The sequence below is a fragment of the Tupaia chinensis genome, unplaced genomic scaffold, assembly GCF_000334495.1.
Source record: "Tupaia chinensis unplaced genomic scaffold, TupChi_1.0 Scaffold000183_1, whole genome shotgun sequence".
Taxonomy (NCBI): domain Eukaryota; kingdom Metazoa; phylum Chordata; class Mammalia; order Scandentia; family Tupaiidae; genus Tupaia; species Tupaia belangeri.
This window is the reverse complement of record NW_006159658.1, coordinates 166,492-183,995: the sequence shown is the minus strand read 5'-3', so window position 1 is coordinate 183,995 and position 17,504 is coordinate 166,492. Positions and strand designations below refer to the sequence as shown.

General features: G+C 39.0%; 1 protein-coding gene across 6 annotated transcripts in view; it reads left to right on the top strand.

Moving 5' to 3' along the window:
• Positions 1-17,504, top strand: part of RIMKLB (ribosomal modification protein rimK like family member B) — a 111,845-nt gene that overhangs the window by 80,246 nt on the left and 14,095 nt on the right. For all 6 annotated transcript variants that reach the window (XR_334272.3, XR_334270.3, XR_334271.3 and 3 more), the window contains exons 3-5: positions 8,084-8,314; positions 11,456-11,542; positions 14,822-15,025. Coding sequence is in view for 2 of the 6 variants with exons in the window: in XM_006146611.3 (XP_006146673.1) it covers positions 8,084-8,314; positions 11,456-11,542; positions 14,822-15,025 (522 nt within the window). In the remaining 4 variants the exon portion in view is untranslated. The remainder of the gene's footprint in view (positions 1-8,083; positions 8,315-11,455; positions 11,543-14,821; positions 15,026-17,504) is intronic.

Genomic DNA, 17,504 nt, shown 5'->3' with positions numbered 1-17,504 from the left:
AGCAGTAAAACATGACTTTCTGCAGGGCTGTTCTGCATGGGAAGGTTCCCAGTTTAAGCCTGAAAGCCTCCAGGTACACTGGGTACACATCAGTGCACTCGAGGATCAAGGCCTGCCTGAGGTCGGGGGTGCATTGCAGTGTCAAGACCGTGTTGGGAGTTCCATGTCTGTCTTGCTCCTGAAGAAATAAATAAACTTAATATCTACTCACTATTTTTGTCTTGCTATCCTGTAATCAGTGTTGGGGGTCTATAAAAAATAAGGGAGGACAGAAGTCTTTAATGTCTTACTTTCTCTGTAGTTTTTGTCAAACATTCAATTGTGTAGCTCTTCTCTCCTTCACAACCACCTTCACTGTTTGTTAGTCCATGGATTTTTACGGACCATTTAGAAAGTTCTAGATATCGTGAAATTGTTGTGAACTGCTTTCGATCTGAAAGTTGGATAGAACATATTGGTAAAATAATTTTGCTTTGGGGTCAGGAAGTGGCATGGTGGTTAAGGCACTAGGCTCCCACATGGACGAACATGGTTTGAGTCTCGGACATGGTGGCTTGAAAATCATGCCTCATGTACATGTGTGCCCAAAATCCCAAGAGGAGAACGAAGGAGAAGGGATTGCAGTGTGGCCATCTGCCCTGGGAGGGGGTGTGATTCTCACTTTCTCTTTCACTGTCTCCTTTTGGTGAGTGCACATACCTTATGGCAAAAATCTAAAAAAAAAGGGACCAGCAGGTGGAGCGGTGGTGAAGGCACTGGACACTCCTACAAGGCCGACCACAGTTTGAATCCTGGACCTGATGACTTGCTTTCTCACTTTCCCTTTCTCTGTGTATGTGTCTCTCTGATCAAATTAATAAATGAAATGAAATAATTGTAAAAAAATCTTTAAAAACATCATTTTGTTTTGACTGGGGGCACTGTTAAAAGGGAAAGTTATCCTTTTTGAAAGTGGACAGGAAGGCTAAGTAAGATTTGCCGTACTTAAATTTTAAAAAGCAGCTTTGCTTCCTTTCTCTCTCTTCCACAGTAGTCTTGCTGAAAGACTGAAGTTAGTTTTTATGACTGGCTTCATTGTCATTGACTTAAATTATACATTTCTCTACTTATCTTCTATATAGCTCTTCTTTACTATTTTCACAGAGATAGCAATTTTATGAGGAAAGAAAATATAATAATTAGTATGGAGTTTAGCTTTTAATTTCCAACCATTTAAAAATTATTTCATGCAAGTCTAACAGATAGTATAGTGGTTAAGTTGCTGGACTCTCATGTGGCTGACCATGGTTCAAGTCCTGAACCTGACAGCCAAAAAATCATGCTGGGCTTAATGTGCTCACATGCCTAAAGTCCCAGGAGACGAGGAGAAGGGATTGAGGCATGACCATCCATCAGGGAGGTGATTTCTCACTTTTCATTTCTGTCACTGGGGAGCACCCAATGGCAAAAACCTTAAAAAAATCTTTTGTCCTAAATTAGCAAAAGTATGTCTTTGTTTCTATAACTATCTTTTGTGCATCAAATATTAAATAAACCAAATAAGTTTAAAAAAACAAGTTCCCAAGTTGTTTTGCTAGTGAAAGTGAACATGTATCATCAACCCACACTATCCACCATTGTAAGCTGATAGTGATTGCTAGCTATTAGTAGGTATTAAGCACTTCTAATGTGCCACTTATTCTCTAGACTTCACATTACATCTCCATGCCCCCCTGCCTCCCAGCAAATCCTTCTCAGAACTTCTGAGGTGTAGTGATAGGGCTTTATATCAAGGATCAGAATTTTTTTTTTTTTTTTAATGATTTTTGCCTTAGGGTGCATACACTCTCTGAAGAGAGAAAGAGGGAAAGTGAAAAATATCCCCTTGTAGATAGCCACACTGCAATCCCTTCTCCTTCGTCCTCTTTTTGGGATTTTGGGCACTCACGCACACACATGCACCAGACGTTAGGCTAAAGCCACAGATCTGGGACTTGAACTGTGGTTGGCCATGTGGAAGTCCAGCACTTTAACCACTATGCCACCTGAAAGTATCTTAATATAGATACTCAGCAACTGTTAATCAATGAATAAAAAGAAATGAATGAGTAAATGGATAGGCTCCTTAAAGGTAGTCTGTTTTTGTTTTATCAGTTTCATGAAGTACTTCCCTGAGCCAATTTTTATTTACTAATTCAGTAAACCAAAGCCAAAGAAAAATTTTACTCGAATATGCAGAGCTGAAATGTCAACATTTATAAAACTTACGGAGATGGAATTGAGTTATTTTAGCTGGTTGCATCACATTTTTGTACATTAAAAGTCTCCTTCGTTAATTTTGGGTTAAAGTTGATTCTCTTGACTTCAGATTCTGAATATTGTCCATAGTAACTTTTTTTTCCCCCTAAAGAATTATTTATTTAGTCATTCATTCATATATTCTAATTTGAGCAGAGAAGGGGACAGAGAGAGTGAGAAAGCAAGCTGCCAGGTCTGGGACTCAGACCATGATCAGCTATGTGGGAGTCCAGCACCACTCCACCTACTGACCCCTTTTTATAGTCCTTTAAAAGACACTAGTCAGTCACTACCTTGAATAAAAGATGTTTTTAAAACAGAGCAGCCACAATCTGATTGCTCTTCTTGTTGCTTGTTTTCCTTTCTCCTTTTTTTTTTTTTTTTAAACACATGACTGTCAGCTACAATGCTGCAGAGCGCAGTGATAATGAGGGGCAGAAAGTCTTCTGACTGTTGATGGGGAATTGCTAAAGAAATTTTATTGGTTCTTCATCATTCCCCAAAGGGTAGACCTTTGAAAATAAAAACTTTGTCTCTACTTGACAATTGTATGTAGATAGTACTTAACATATCTATGAAGAAACGGATTCCTGAGAATCTTAAAGAGGGACTTTTTGGTAGTAACCAAAATATATCTTATTAGGAATCAGTTAAGTAATTATGAAAGTCATAATCCTACATTATGTATATGTATTCTTGTTTTTGATGCTTAATAATACAACTCTTTTCACTCTGTTCACTCTTATTAGCAGTACAATCTGGGAATGTGTTTCTTGTTTAGTAGTAATTTTGTAAATTTTTAGCCAGATTTGGTGAAGATATTTTAATGTTTTATGCAATTCCTGGGACCACTGGTACCACATATTCCTATTACCAATTGTCCTGCTCTCTTTTTTCTTCCTTCTTTTTTTTTTTTTTTGAGAGGTTTTTCGCTATAGGGCACATGCGCTCGCCAGACAGACAGAAAGAGACAGAGAGACAAAAAGTGAGAAATCACCTCCCAGGGGGGATGGTCACGCCGCAATCCCTTCTCCTCCATTCTCCTCTCGGGATCTTGGGCACGCACGCACGCACACGTGCGTGAATTTTAAGCCACCAGGTCCAGGACATGAACTGCGGTCGACTACGTGGGAGTCCAGCGACATAGCCATTATGCTAACTGCTGGTTCCCTCTTCCTTCATTTTTGATTAGTTTGGAACTTGACAGTGGGAAACAAACCAGTGATGTAAAGTAGAAAATTGAAGAGGATATCTCTAATATGTTAGATAAACACAAAGACAGATTAGCATTTATGGTAGGCATCAGTTCTGCATGGCCTGAACATTCTTGCCGAACCCTTTTCTTAATGTCTTAGTGCAAATTAATTGGAAAACATACTTCTAGTGACCCAAATATCTCAGTAATGTTCAGAATTAGCCTGCTGGGGTATTTGGTGATTTTTTTTTCTGTATATCTTTTTTTAAAATTTATTTAAATTTATTTATTTTATATTCATTCACTATACATGATTACAACAAACAAAATGAGATTTCCCATCCAGAATACACTGTATATTAGCTCAATATACACTGTATATTGGCTCAAGCACATCAACATATGTGTTATCGTCAACAAATAATTTTCCCTTTCTTGTTTCCTGTGTATTTTGTTATTTTTGCCATCCTTGATTCCCTCTCTCTCACCCTCTGCCGTGTCTAACCCTCCACCCTCACTGTCTCTGGTATCCATCATTACTTTCTATGCCTTTTTCCTCCATTTTATTTATTCGCTAATGAACTTAATCTAAATACTTCAGTAGCAAGTGCAGCTGATATATACATTTCCATGAACACAAGTCTGACTTTAGGCATAAACCTCACTAGTAGAATGAACATACTATAAAGTAACACCTAGCTGAGACTATGTAGCTTACTGCATTCATCAAATATGCATTTTTTTATTTTAAGAAAAATAGTTTTCGTGGGTTTTTTTCTCTCAACATTTTTTAATTAATTTACACTCATCCCCTAATTATCGTCACAGCATACAAAAAGTGGTTTCCCATCCAGAATATAATGCATAGTGGCTTAATCATGCATGTTATCATCAATAATATTCCATTTCTAGTTTCATTTATTCATTTATCTATTTATATTTACCCCTATGTCTGACCCTCTGCCTTTTCCCACCCTCTTCTCATACTATCCCTGGTGTCTACAGTTGTCTTCCATTCCTTTCCCCCCCACATTTTATTGATCACACAATTTCTTAAATAATCTTAGCTACTTTCAGTAGCAAGTTCAGCTGGTAATTTCAAGAAAAGCGGTTTTGAGTTGGTAAGGAAATTTGCTTAAAACTTAAAGCCTAGAAACAGGTTAGTATTCTGTTCAAATAGTAGGTACATGAACCTATTGACAGCTGAAGACAGGACAAAAACTCTTAAAACTGGACAACAAAGCCTAGAAGAAAAGCAGCAATATTTTCGTCAAATGTCATAGAATGCGATTTCACCAGTTCAGTCTCATGTACTTAATCTGTCTTCTGTTGTAGTTCAATATTCCCAATTGAATTCTGGGATATAATATTCAACTCCAGACTTGTCCCTGTGATTAAGTTGGCCATTTTCTTAGTTTTTGAACTCTTAGGTCTGGGTGACTACATTTAATTTTCCTGACATAGAAGTTCTCAAGTTCTCCCTTGAACACTTCTTGGAGATCTGGTCTGATGCTGGTAAATTCTTTCAGGTTTTGTTTATCTGAGAATGTTTTTGTCTTTTCTTCTCATATGAAGGATAATCTTGCCGGGTACAGTATTCTTGGCTGAAATTGCTTTTCCCTTAACACTTTGAATATACCTTCCCATTCTATCCTTGCTCACATTGTTTCCAATGAGAGGTCTGCTGTTAGTATAATGGGATTTCCTTTCTTTGTAGGTAACTTGCTGTTTCTCTCTTGCCAATCTTAGTATCTTGTCTTTGTCTGTGGTTTTGGCCAGTCTGGCTATAATGTGTCTTGGAGAAGATCTTCTTGGGTTGATTCTACTTGGGCTCCTTTGTATTTCTTAGGACTGGATCTTTGAGTGCCTCTCTAGGTTTGGAAAGTTTTCTTGCAGGATTTCATGGAATAGATTATCAATGCCCTTGTGAGTCTCTTCACCTTCTGGAATGCCAGTTATCCAGATGTTTGGATGTTTGATGGTATCTAGTATTTCTCGTATATTATTCTCAAACTTTTGGGGCAATTTTCTCAGTCTTCGTGGTGGATTTTTCTGGGTCAGCAATTTTCTCTTCTACATCTGAGATTCTATTTTCTGTATGATCTAGTCTGGTTTTAATACTTTCAAGAGAGATTTTGACTTTCTGTATTATAGTCTTCATCTCTAACAGTTGTATTTGATTCTTTTGTAAAGTGTGTAATTCTTTTTCTAGATCTTAGAAGAATTTCCTCACCTCCTAGAACTCATCAGCTCCTTTCTCCTTTCTCTTCTGCAGTTCATTGGCTCTCTTCTCTTCCATCTGTTAGCTTCACCATGATGAATATTCTAAATTCTTTATCAGACATTTCCATGATTTTATTGAACTGTCTATGGATGAAGAGGAGTTACTCTTTTCCCTTGGAGGAGAGGTATTTTCTTGCTTTCCCATATTTCTTGTGGTCCTGCGGTGATTTCTAGTCATCTGATGGATGGTGTGTTTCTTCCTAAACTTGAAGTTCAATCTGAGCGTCCAGGAGCGAGCAGAAAAGGAAATGGAGAGAAGGCTTGAAGGGAGCTTTTACCACTGGAGTTTGCGGGCTAGAGGCTGAATTATCAGTAGGAAATCTTCATTTCTTTTTTCCCTGAAATCGTTAGTTCTCAGGAACCATGAAGGTGTCTTCTGAGGCCTGTTCCTTTCTTGTTTGCTGTGCTGGTTTTTTTTTTTTGTTTGTTTTGTTTTGTATTATTTATTTATTTATTTTTTTGGGCGGGGAGGTTTTTGCTATAGGGCAGGTGCGCTCACCAGAAAGACAGAGACAAGAGACAGAAAGTGAGAAATCACCCCCCAGGGGGGACAGCCATGTCCCAATTCCTTCTCCATTCTCCTCTCGGGATCTTGGGCAAACACGCACATGCGCCCAGCGTGAGTTTAAGCCATCGGGTCCAGGACTTGAACCGCGGTCGACTACATGAGAGTCCAGCAACATAGCCATTATACTAACTGCTGGTCCCTTGCTTGGTGTTTCCACTTTTGAAATTTTACATATGGCAAATACCATTCATTTTCTGTGATGAATTCAACATCTCTGTCGGTTAAATAATGGATCGGTTTTCTGGACTACTGATGTAAACAACAAAATTTTTGTTCATGAATCTAACAAAATTTTGTTTATGAATCTAACAGCTCTGAAGCTGAAAATAAATCTTTTGTAATGACGCCTTGCTTTTTCCAGTTAGAACTCACAGTTTGAGAAAAAAAAACATATTAGAATTCTAGTTCTGCAGTTTTGGCAGGCTATTTTACCTTTTAGTCTGTTCTCCCTCTCTAAGATGAACTGATGTAAATAATTTTACATTGTTACAAGTTCCATGGTAATGGCACCTAAAATGTAAATGGCAGGAGAAGTGGGGCAGTGGGGAAACAACATTGGGCTTTTGGTGCTGTCAAGAGCAAAGATGAGAAATCATAAAAAAAGAAGAGTGACGGGACCAGCAGTTAGCGTATTCGACCGCTGTTCGTGTCCCAGACCCGGTGGCTTAAAACTCACGCCGGGCACGTATGCATGCATGCCCAAGATCCTGAGAGGAGAATGGAGGAGAAGGAATTACAGCGTGGCCATCCCCCCTGGTGTGTGGGAGTGTGATTTCTTGCTTTCTATCTCTTTGTCTCTCTCTGTCTTTCTGGTGAGTGCACGCGCCCTATAGCAAAAACCTCTCTTAATAAAAAAAAGAAGAGTGAAAAACTGAGTATCAAAAACAGATTTTGAAGTATGAATACTCAGCATTAATTTTTTTTTTTTTTACTTGTCATGATTATATTCAGTTTGCACATAGGCAAGGTATGTACTCCATAGTACGTATTAGCCAGGAAGCACTTAATGACATCTTGCCACTCTCAGTGATTTATTAATTGGCATTCTTCTCCAGTGGAAATTTCTCTACTGGTAATGAGTGATAGTTCCCCCATAAAGGTAAGATAAACATAGTTTTCCCTACCTGCACATGCTCACCAGAGAGAAACAGAGAAAGAGAAAGTGAGAAAGCAAGGCACTAGGTTTAGGATTTGAACTGGGGTTGGCCCATGTGGGGGTCCAGCACCCTAACCATCATGCCACATTTTGGCCTCTACATGAACAATTTAAGTTGAGAGTTAAGATGTTTGTTTATATATATGTATATATATATTTTTTTTTTTTTTTGAGAGAGAGATATTTTTGCTATTAGGGCAAATGCACTCATTGGAGAGACAGATACAGAAAGCAAGAAATAACCCCTCTCCCCCAGGGGATGGCCATGCTGCAATCCCTTTTTCTCCACTCTCCTCTCGGGATCTTGGTCAGCTGCCGGGTCCAGGACTTGAACTGCCCTCAACAACGTTGGAGTCCAGCAACATAACCATTATGCCATCTGCTGGTCCTAGGCCCTGAGGTTTGTCTAATTAAATATCTTCCCAGGCCCTGAGGTTTGTCTAATTAAATATCTTTTCTCACAGAAGAATTTCTCTGTCCCAAATCAGTATTAGTGAAATAATATATTTAGTTAGTTTTGTGATCCATGCTTTGGTATATTACAATTTCTCTATTATATTGTATATTCCTTTCTAATGGTTTTGTCTTGGTTTCTGTATTTCAGGTCTACGAATCAATGGAGAACTAATCACTGCCTATCCCCAAGTGGTGGTAGTGAGAGTTCCAACCCCTTGGGTGCAAAGTGACAGTGACATCACTGTTTTGCGCCATCTAGAGAAGATGGGATGCCGGTTGATGAACCGACCTCAAGCCATCCTCAATTGTGTTAATAAGTTCTGGACGTTTCAAGAATTGGCTGGCCATGGCGTTCCTCTGCCAGATACTTTTTCTTATGGTGAGCTCACTAAGAAGAATGTATAGTTTAAGTGTTAGAACACTGATAATGTTTAAAACCACACTAAACTTAATAGGGTAAATTTGCGAACAAGAAAGAACTGCTTATAGAAGTGACTTTCAGTATTAACATACTGGATAGAGATTTATGAAACATGTCTTATAATTAGTTCCATGATTTGTAGTAGGTAAGCTTCTGTGAAGGGCCAAATGGTAAATATTTTAGGTTTTTATAGTCCATACATTCCCTGTGGTGACCCTCAGCAGTGTTGTCGCATGATGTCTGTTACAGACAGTACATAAAGGGATACGGCTCTGTGCCAATAACACTTTATTATAAAAAGAGGCAGTAGGCCAAATCTGGCCCACAGTCCTTTGCCAATCTGAGAGATAGAAAGCAATAGAATTTTATGACATATATGTTTGATTTTTTTTTTTTTAATTTTTTTTTTTTTTCTGGAGAGATTTTTGCTATAGGGCGCGTGCGCTCGCCAGACAGACAGAGAGAGACATAGAGACAGAAAGCGAGAAATCACCCCCCAGGGGGGATGGTCACGCCGCAATCCCTTCTCCTCCATTCTCCTCTCGGGATCTTGGGCACGCACGCACACGTGCCCGGCGTGAGTTTTAAGCCACCGGGTCCGGGACGTGAACCGCGGTCGACTACGTGGGAGTCCAGCGACATAGCCATTACGCTAACTGCTGGTTCCCTATGTTTGATTTTTCATTATCCTCATTACCATTTTCATGATAAGCTTTATAAATATTTTCGTATTTTGGGACTGGCCGTGTAGTGCAGAGGTTAAATGCTGCACAGGGGGAGCTGGATCCCATGCGTCTGATTAAGTTTGATTCCCAGTGGTCCTTGATGGTGTAAAGAATTATAGGAAAGAAAGATTGCTGTATAATCAGGCCTGTTTGTGGGATGTTTTCTGTCTTTCCTTCTTTCATGCTCTTGTGTGTATGTGTACATAGCCTCATTTTCTTTAAAAATATAATGGGTGTTTTTTGGGACCAACATGTGGCATGATGGTTAAAGCGCTGGACACCCACATGGCTGACCATGGTTCTAGTGCTGACCTAGTGCCTTGCTTTCTCACTTTCCCTGTCTCTTGCTTGCTGAGTCTCTCTCTCTATGGTCTCTCTCTATGGTTAGAAACGAATGAATAAATAAAATTAAATAATTATTTTTAAAAATATGTTTTTAAAGTTTCATATTTTTTGGGACCAGCAGTTTGCGTAATGGCTATGTCGCTGGACTCCCATGTAGTCGACCGCGGTTCGAATCCTGGACCTGGTGGCTTAAACTCACGCCGGGCGCATGTGTGTGCGTGCCCAAGATCCCGAGAGGAGAATGGAGGAGAAGGGATTGTGGTGTGGCCATCCCCCCTGGGGGGTGATTTCTCGTTTTCTGGCGAGCGCACGCACCCTATAGCAAAAAAAAAAAAAGTTTCATATTTTTAAAGAAAACGATGCTGTACTAGGTATATTTTACACTACTACTTCTAAAATTGTGTGGTAAGGATCATTTTTTTAAAGATCAATCTTGGATTAGTATTCATCTAAAATCCATTTAAAAAATCACAGTAATGCCAAGTTGTTATAAAAGCTTCCAGTGCTTACTCTTTTTTTACTTACCTCATCAGACATCAGTAGCAAACAGGTTACAAACAGGCACAGGTTGTAGACCTACACTTGAAGTAGCATTGCCTGAAACAGTATTATACTAATGTTTTTTCTGCCCTCCTAATTCTTCTAGTTTGGAAAAGATCAGACTTCCTATAAATCAGTACAGAGTTTTCCATGAAGGTATTTCTTGAAGTAAATCTCCGATAGAATATTTGGGGACTTAATGAGGCTTTGAAATAAATCCCTGTTCTCGTATCGTTGACATTTTAAAGAAAGGAACTCATTAAGCCTGCACAGCACCAGTGGGTGCGGTGCCATTGCTGCTTTTAGCAACTGTACAAGAAGAGACAGAGTTAACATCGGTAACCTACGCATTCTGTCTTCCTAATGCTTTTGGTGTGTTACAGCTTAGTTTTGGTTCTGTAATTCTAAATTTATGAGAATGGAAAGGGGGAAATAGTTTTTAACCAAATCGGCAAATACTACCTTTGCTGTCATGTTAACGGATTGGAATTTGTTCACTGAATTACTATAATTTCTCTAAGCTGCAGATTTTTATATTGTAGTTTGTTTAACAAACTTTTTCCTGGTTTAATTTTGTCTACTATCATGCTAATTTTTGCAACTGCAATTCATTTTTGCCCTAATTTTGCTATTGTATTATTTGTTGTTGAGCAATGAAAATAATAAGGAAGACTTAACCCACTGATGCTGAGTTACCTCAGTGTAGGAAGAATTCTGATTAATAGAGATAAGAAAAATGGGATGCGTTTAACAAAAGAGGATATGTGCATAAGGGGGTGGTGGCTTCTGTATGCAATATCCCTTCATTCTCGGATAAGTCTTGACCAATTTGTTCTTCAATGTCTTAATCCAACCAGGGAGTTGAATATATTATAGTAAATCTTGGGGGCTCTTTGTGTGATAGAGGATTAAGGGATAAAGATATAAAAAATAGAATAGTTCCTAAAGATTAAGTAAACTTTAGCTAAAAGACACATCATTTCTTTAAGTTGGTATAGAAATATGTAGTTTAAGATAGCAGTTACCTATTTTAAAATGGGTGTTTTTACGCAAATACTCAAATTATACTTTCCTCCTCTTTTTTTTTTTGGAGAGGTTTTTGTTTTGCTATAGGGCATGTGCGCTCACCAGAAAGAGATAGAGAGACAGAAAGCAAGAAATCACCTCTTGGAGGTATGGCCACACCGCAATTTCTTCCCCTCTATTCTCCTCTTAGGATCTTGGGCACACACGCACACGCACCCTGCATGAGTTTAAGCCACCGGGTCTGGGACTTAAACCGTGGTCTACTACATGGGAGTCCAGCAACATAGCCATTGCTCCAACTGCTGGTCCCTTTACTTTCCTCTTATATTTCCTTCTCTACCAAAAGCAAAAGTTAGTCATTATGCTCTTACCTTCTGCCTTGTGCTGCTGTCTTTAATGTAGATAGAGTTGATTACTGAATACTTCTGCTACTGTCCTTAAATTGCTTTTTTCTTCAAACCAGGTGGCCATGAAAATTTTGCGAAAATGATCGATGAAGCAGAAGTACTGGAGTTCCCAATGGTAGTGAAGAATACACGAGGTCACAGAGGTGTGTATAAATTGTTGCTGTGGTACATAATTTGGAAATTACTCTTGGCATCTGAAACATAGAAAATGTTATGTGCATATTTCCTCAAACTCAAAGAAATCTGCCAGTTCACTTTAGCCAGAAGTTATTTCTGTTGTTTAGAGGTTATCCTATAAATTAACATGCATACTTAACTTAGTCTGAATCTCAAGTTAATGTCTTTATCTTCCTCCTAACAGCACATAAACCATAGATCACTAATTCCAGTCATCCCCCCCCCCCGAATTTATATAGTTTGAAGATGCAAGTTTATAAGATAGAACCATAACTTTTTTTTTTTTTTTTTTTGAGAGGTTTTCACTATAAGGCGCATGCGCTCGCCAGACAGACAGAGAGAGACATAGAGACAGAAAGTGAGAAATCACCCCCCAGGGGGGATGGTCACGCCACAATTCCTTCTCCTCCATTCTCCTCTTGGGATCTTGGGGCACGCATGCACACATGCCCGGAGTAAGTTTTAAGCCACTGGGTCTGGGACGCGAACTGCTGTCGACTACGTGGGAGTCCAGCAACATAGCCATTACGCTAACTGCTGGTTCCCAGAACCATAACATTTTGTAAGATAGTAACATAAAAGTATCTTAAAGACTTTGGATTAAGGAAGAATTTTTAAAAAGATTATTTTATATAAGTTTATTTATTTTTATTTTCTAGTTTGATCAGAGAGACAGAGAGAGGGAAAGTGAGAAAACAAACCACCAGGTCCAGGACTTGAACTGCTGTCGATCATGTGAGAGTCCAGTGACTTTAACCACTATGCCACTTGCTGGCCCCAGGAAGAATTTTTAAGGCATGAAATGATTAATAAATTCAAGAACAGCACATGTTTAGTGCCTTGACAAGGATGGCTACATCAGAGTTCAGCTGTGATTGTTGACTGGATTGCTGATATTTGGCTTTTGCAGTATGGTAGTCAAGAGTTTCAGGCCTCCTACAGAGAATGCTACAGTGAGTGAAGAATGACCTGCATGACCTTTTAAGACCTGGCATCAAAAGTCATAAAGAATTGTTTGCTATATTCTGTTGGTTGGAGCAATCATAAACCCTCCTAGATTCAAGAAGTAACATAGATTCCATGCCCTATCCCAGGAGAAATTTACACCCACGTAAAAATTAGCCACTTCCATTGGTTCAGAAATAGAGCTATGGAACAGACTAGAAAATGCATTAACATGTTGCTGTGCTGCTGTATGTAGTGATTTGTATACTAAAATGTTTCTTTTCTTTTTTTTTTTTTTATTTGTAAAATTTATTTTCTTCTTTTCATGAGAGACAGTCATATCAGACAGGTACCCCTGATAGGGTCTCACCATTACCATTCTACAGTCCTCCCCCAGCCTCCATGCCAGCCAGGATCATGAGGTTGCCTGATGTGTTCAGGTCAGTCCACTTCTGCACCAATGTAACTGGGCCCGTTTCTTAACTCAGAGGGAATAGTGAGGCTGGCATTAGTGGCTAACCTCTGGAGTAATTCAGTGTAGAATACGAATATGTCTCACAGTACACCAAAATAAATTCTAGTGGAACATAAGAGTTTGAGGATTGGGAGAATGGCAGAAGATTATTAACTTCATCTTTACACATTTTTGCATTGTCTCACTAATTACCATATCTAAATTACCTTGGTGTTCTACCTTAAGAAATAAAGTGCAGGGCCAGCAGGTGGTGTGGTGAGTAAGGCACTGGACTCCCACATGTCCAGCTGTTGTTCAGTTCCCAGACCTGGTGGCCCACTTTCTCACTTTCCCTTTCTCTAGCTCTCTGGTCAAATTAAATTAATAAGTTAATTAAATTAAATTAAAAAAAATTTTTAATAAAAAATAAAGTGCAGTTGGTTGTGGAAGAGCAGATGAGTGTTTATGAAGATGCATGTAATAGTATATACTCAGTCAGATATGAAAACTACAAATGTTGATCTCATAGAAGTAGAGAATAGAATAGTGATTATGAGAGGCTAAAAGAGAATGAAAGAAATGTTGGTTAATGAATATAAAATTAAAGTTAGATAAGAGGAAAAAGTTCTAGTGTTCTATAGCATAGTAGGTTAATTGGAGTTAATTTATTATATATTTTAGAATAAGTAGGGCCAGCTGGTGGCATGGTTGTTAGGGGAGCTGGATCCTACCTGCCCAACTACAAGGTTCAAGTCCTGGACCTGGCACCTTGAAAAACACACTGGGTACATATGTGTACATGTCCACAATCCCAAGAGGACAATGGAAGAAAGAGAATTATAGCATGGCCAAACCCTCTGGGGGCTTCTCTTTCCTTTTCTAGTAAGTGCATATATGCCATAGCAAAATGGAAAAAACAAACAAACAAAAAAACCGTAAGAGGATTTTGGATGCTCCCAACACAAAATAAATACTTGAATTAGCATGTGCTGATTTCCTTGATTTGATCATTACATGTTGTAATTCATGTTCTTAAAAAGTCAAACTGTACCCATGAACATGTAGTTATTATTTAAATGACTCAAGTATTCCATAAACATGAATACCTAAGTATTTTATTCGTTTATTTTGTTTTATTTAGTGTTTTATTTTATTTTGTTTTTAGTTTTTGCTGTATGTTGTTATGTGTACTCACCAGAGGGGAGGGAGAGGGAGAGAGAGAGAGAGAAAGTGAGAAATCATTCCCCATGGACATCTCCCACTGGCCCAGTTACAGTGGTGCAGAAGTGGACTGACTTGAACACTCCAGGCAACACACACCCACACTGTAATCCCTTCTCCCATAACTTTTTGGAATTTTGGACATACATGCACATGTGCCTGGCATGACTTTCAAACTGCTGAGTCTGAGACTCACAGCATACAGATGGCCATGTGAGACCTAGCACCTTAATCTTCAAGATACCTGCTGGCCCCAATATGTAAAACTCTTATGTTGTCAATTAAAAATAAAGGTAAAATGGGAGAGGGCTTTTGGCTCCATAGCATAGTGGATAAGGGAGCTAGATCCCACATGGCCAACTGCAATCTGAATGCCAGCCCTGGGCACGTGTGTGTGTGTGTATGCCCAAAGTTCTTACAGAGAGAGAAATAGTAGGAGTTGGAGCATGATCGTGCCCCACCGGGAGATACTTTCAATCCCCCCTTCCTCCCCTGTCTCCCTCCTGGCAAATGCACATGCCCTCTAATTAAAAAATATAAGTAAAAAGGAAAGATGCAAATAATAGAAATTAACCGTCCACACTTTGATGACGTATCATATTTTTTTATTCTTTCTCCATTATAGGCAAAGCTGTTTTCTTGGCTCGAGATAAGCACCATTTGGCTGACCTAAGCCATCTTATTCGCCATGAAGCTCCATACCTGTTCCAGAAGTATGTTAAAGAGTCTCATGGACGGGATGTACGCGTCATTGTCGTTGGAGGCCGTGTGGTTGGCACCATGTTACGTTGTTCAACAGATGGGAGGATGCAGAGCAACTGCTCACTAGGTAAGAACAGTGCAGGTGTCATCCTCCTATGTAAAGTAACGTTGCAACTCGTGCTTGTAGATAACTGTATACAGTACAGGTCTTTTTACTTAAGGTGGAAAACATTATTCACATGTAATTACTGTTCATAGACATACTCTTCATGTGATAAATATACTTTTGGGTTTTTCTAATAATGGAATTAGATTTCACTCACTCACAAGTTTGCTTTATTCCAGGCTCAATTTACAACCCTATTCACATAGTATGAGATATCTAACCAGAATAAGAGATGGCCTCTTTAGTGATACATTTATTTTGTGTGTAATTGGAGTTCATCTAAGCCGTGACCTAACACATTGTACCCATTGGTATAAATAAGATTGTTGGTTTTGATTTATTTAACCTTGTATTTTCAGAGATTTCTTACTGTTGAAGTGTATCAGAGCTTAGTCTGTGTTTGTTTGGTTTTTTCTCCGTTTAGATCACTTACAGTAATGTTATCCAGCTCATGGCTTTAAATGCCATTTAAATGCTTATTATTTTCAAATCTCAATCTCCAGTTTAGGCTTTCTCCTGAAGTTCAGGCTCATATGACAGGACATCAAAAAAGTGGTGGAAAAATGGAATTAAAGTATGACTTTATTTTGGTACCAAAAATTTCAAAGCTCCCCCCTGTCCGCTTACACTCACCATCCTTTGCTTTTCTTGGCAATGATGTGATGCTGGCCTATGCCTTGGACTTTCCAGCCACCAGTAGTAATTCTATAAGTCGTCCTGGGCCAGCAGGTGGTGTGGTGATTAAGGTAGTGGACCCTACATGATCAACTCTGTGGTTCAAGTTCCTGACCCGGTGGCTTAAAAAGAAACACAGAGCACATGTATGTGCCCAGGATCCCAAGAGGAGAATGGATGACAAGGGATTGAGGTGTGGACTTTCTCCCGGGGAAAGGGAGAGTGATTTCTCACTTTGCCTCTCTTTCTCTGGCAAATCTGTTCACCCTATGGGAAAAAAAATCTTTTAAAAAAAGAAAAGAAAAGTTATTCTGCTGTCAAGTGAAACTGTGTCTATACTACCAAGCCATTTGAGCTCATTATGTAAGAGATTTCCCCTGAAAAAGTTTTTTGAAGTCTGTTCAGGTTTTCATAGTGTGCATTTTCCATAAATTTTTTGAATATGCAACGTGTAAGTACCTCCTCAATATCTACGAAACTGATCTCCCAATCTGACTGCTCCTTACAATGTGTTCTACCCATAGTTTTCTCCTTACTTGTTTTATGTTTTAGTTTTTGCCATAGGGCACATGTGCTTGCTAGAAAGAGACACGGAAAGTGAGCTATCACCCCCGCCCTCCCACAGGAGGCATGGCCACACTACAATCCCTTCTTCATTCTCTTCTCACTTTTGGGGCATGCATGCACACGTGCACGTGTGCTTGGTGTGTTTTTCAAGCCATGAGTCCGGGAATCAAACTATGAAGTTGGTCATGTGGGATCCAGCACCTTAACCACCACACCATCTCTGACTCAAGTTTTGTTCTTATTTAAAAGACAGTTGTATCCTTCTAGTTTAGACCTAAACCATAGAATCACCTTTCCCCTTCTTTATAAGTAAACTGTCCGAAACATCTTGAAGTCTCTATTCTCGAATCTGACCATTTCAACCATCTCCACCACTAATATGGTCATCTCTTATTTGGGTTACATGTAGTATCCTCTTAATTGATCTTGGTTCTCCCCTTCACTTCCTAGTGTCATCCTAACACAGCAGTGATGTATGACAGGACATTCTGCATTTTAGGTCAAGTTAAGCCAAGCCCTGCTCAGCATCCTCTCATAGTTCCCCCTCTCATTGAGAGAAAATCCCAAGTTCTTTCAGTAGCCTACCAGGCCCTATACAGTTTGATCCCTAATTACCTCTCTCAGATCTTCAACCATATGGGTAAATCTCAAGAATAAAATGTTGAGGGGTCAGCACGTGGCGTGGTGGTTAAAGCACTGGACTTCCACATGGCTGATCGTGGTTCAAGTCCCAGACCTGGCGGCTTGCTTTTCTTCTCACTTCTCTCTCTCTCTCACTCTCTGCCCTTCTCTGATGAATTAAAATCATCACCATCATTATCATAAATAAAATTAAATTAATTCTTTAAAAAAGTAAAATGCTAATTTAAAAATGCAAGTCACAGAAGGGCATACATGTAATATTCCAGTTATATAAAATATAAGTATATATGAAACTAAGCAGTGCATTGTTGGAAATATAAACATGTAGCAGAACAATAAAGGAAAAGCAACGAATTCAGTTTTATGATATCCTGAGAATATGGAATAGCCTCTATAGATTTGAAAGTTATTAGTTATTAAATCCCACTTTCTACTCTTGAGAAATGATTTCTGCCTCCTTGAATTAGTTTCTTTTTTTTTAAAGAGACGTTTTACTATAGGGCATGTGTGTTCTCTGGAGAGATGGAGACAGAGAGACAGAAAGGGAGAAATCACC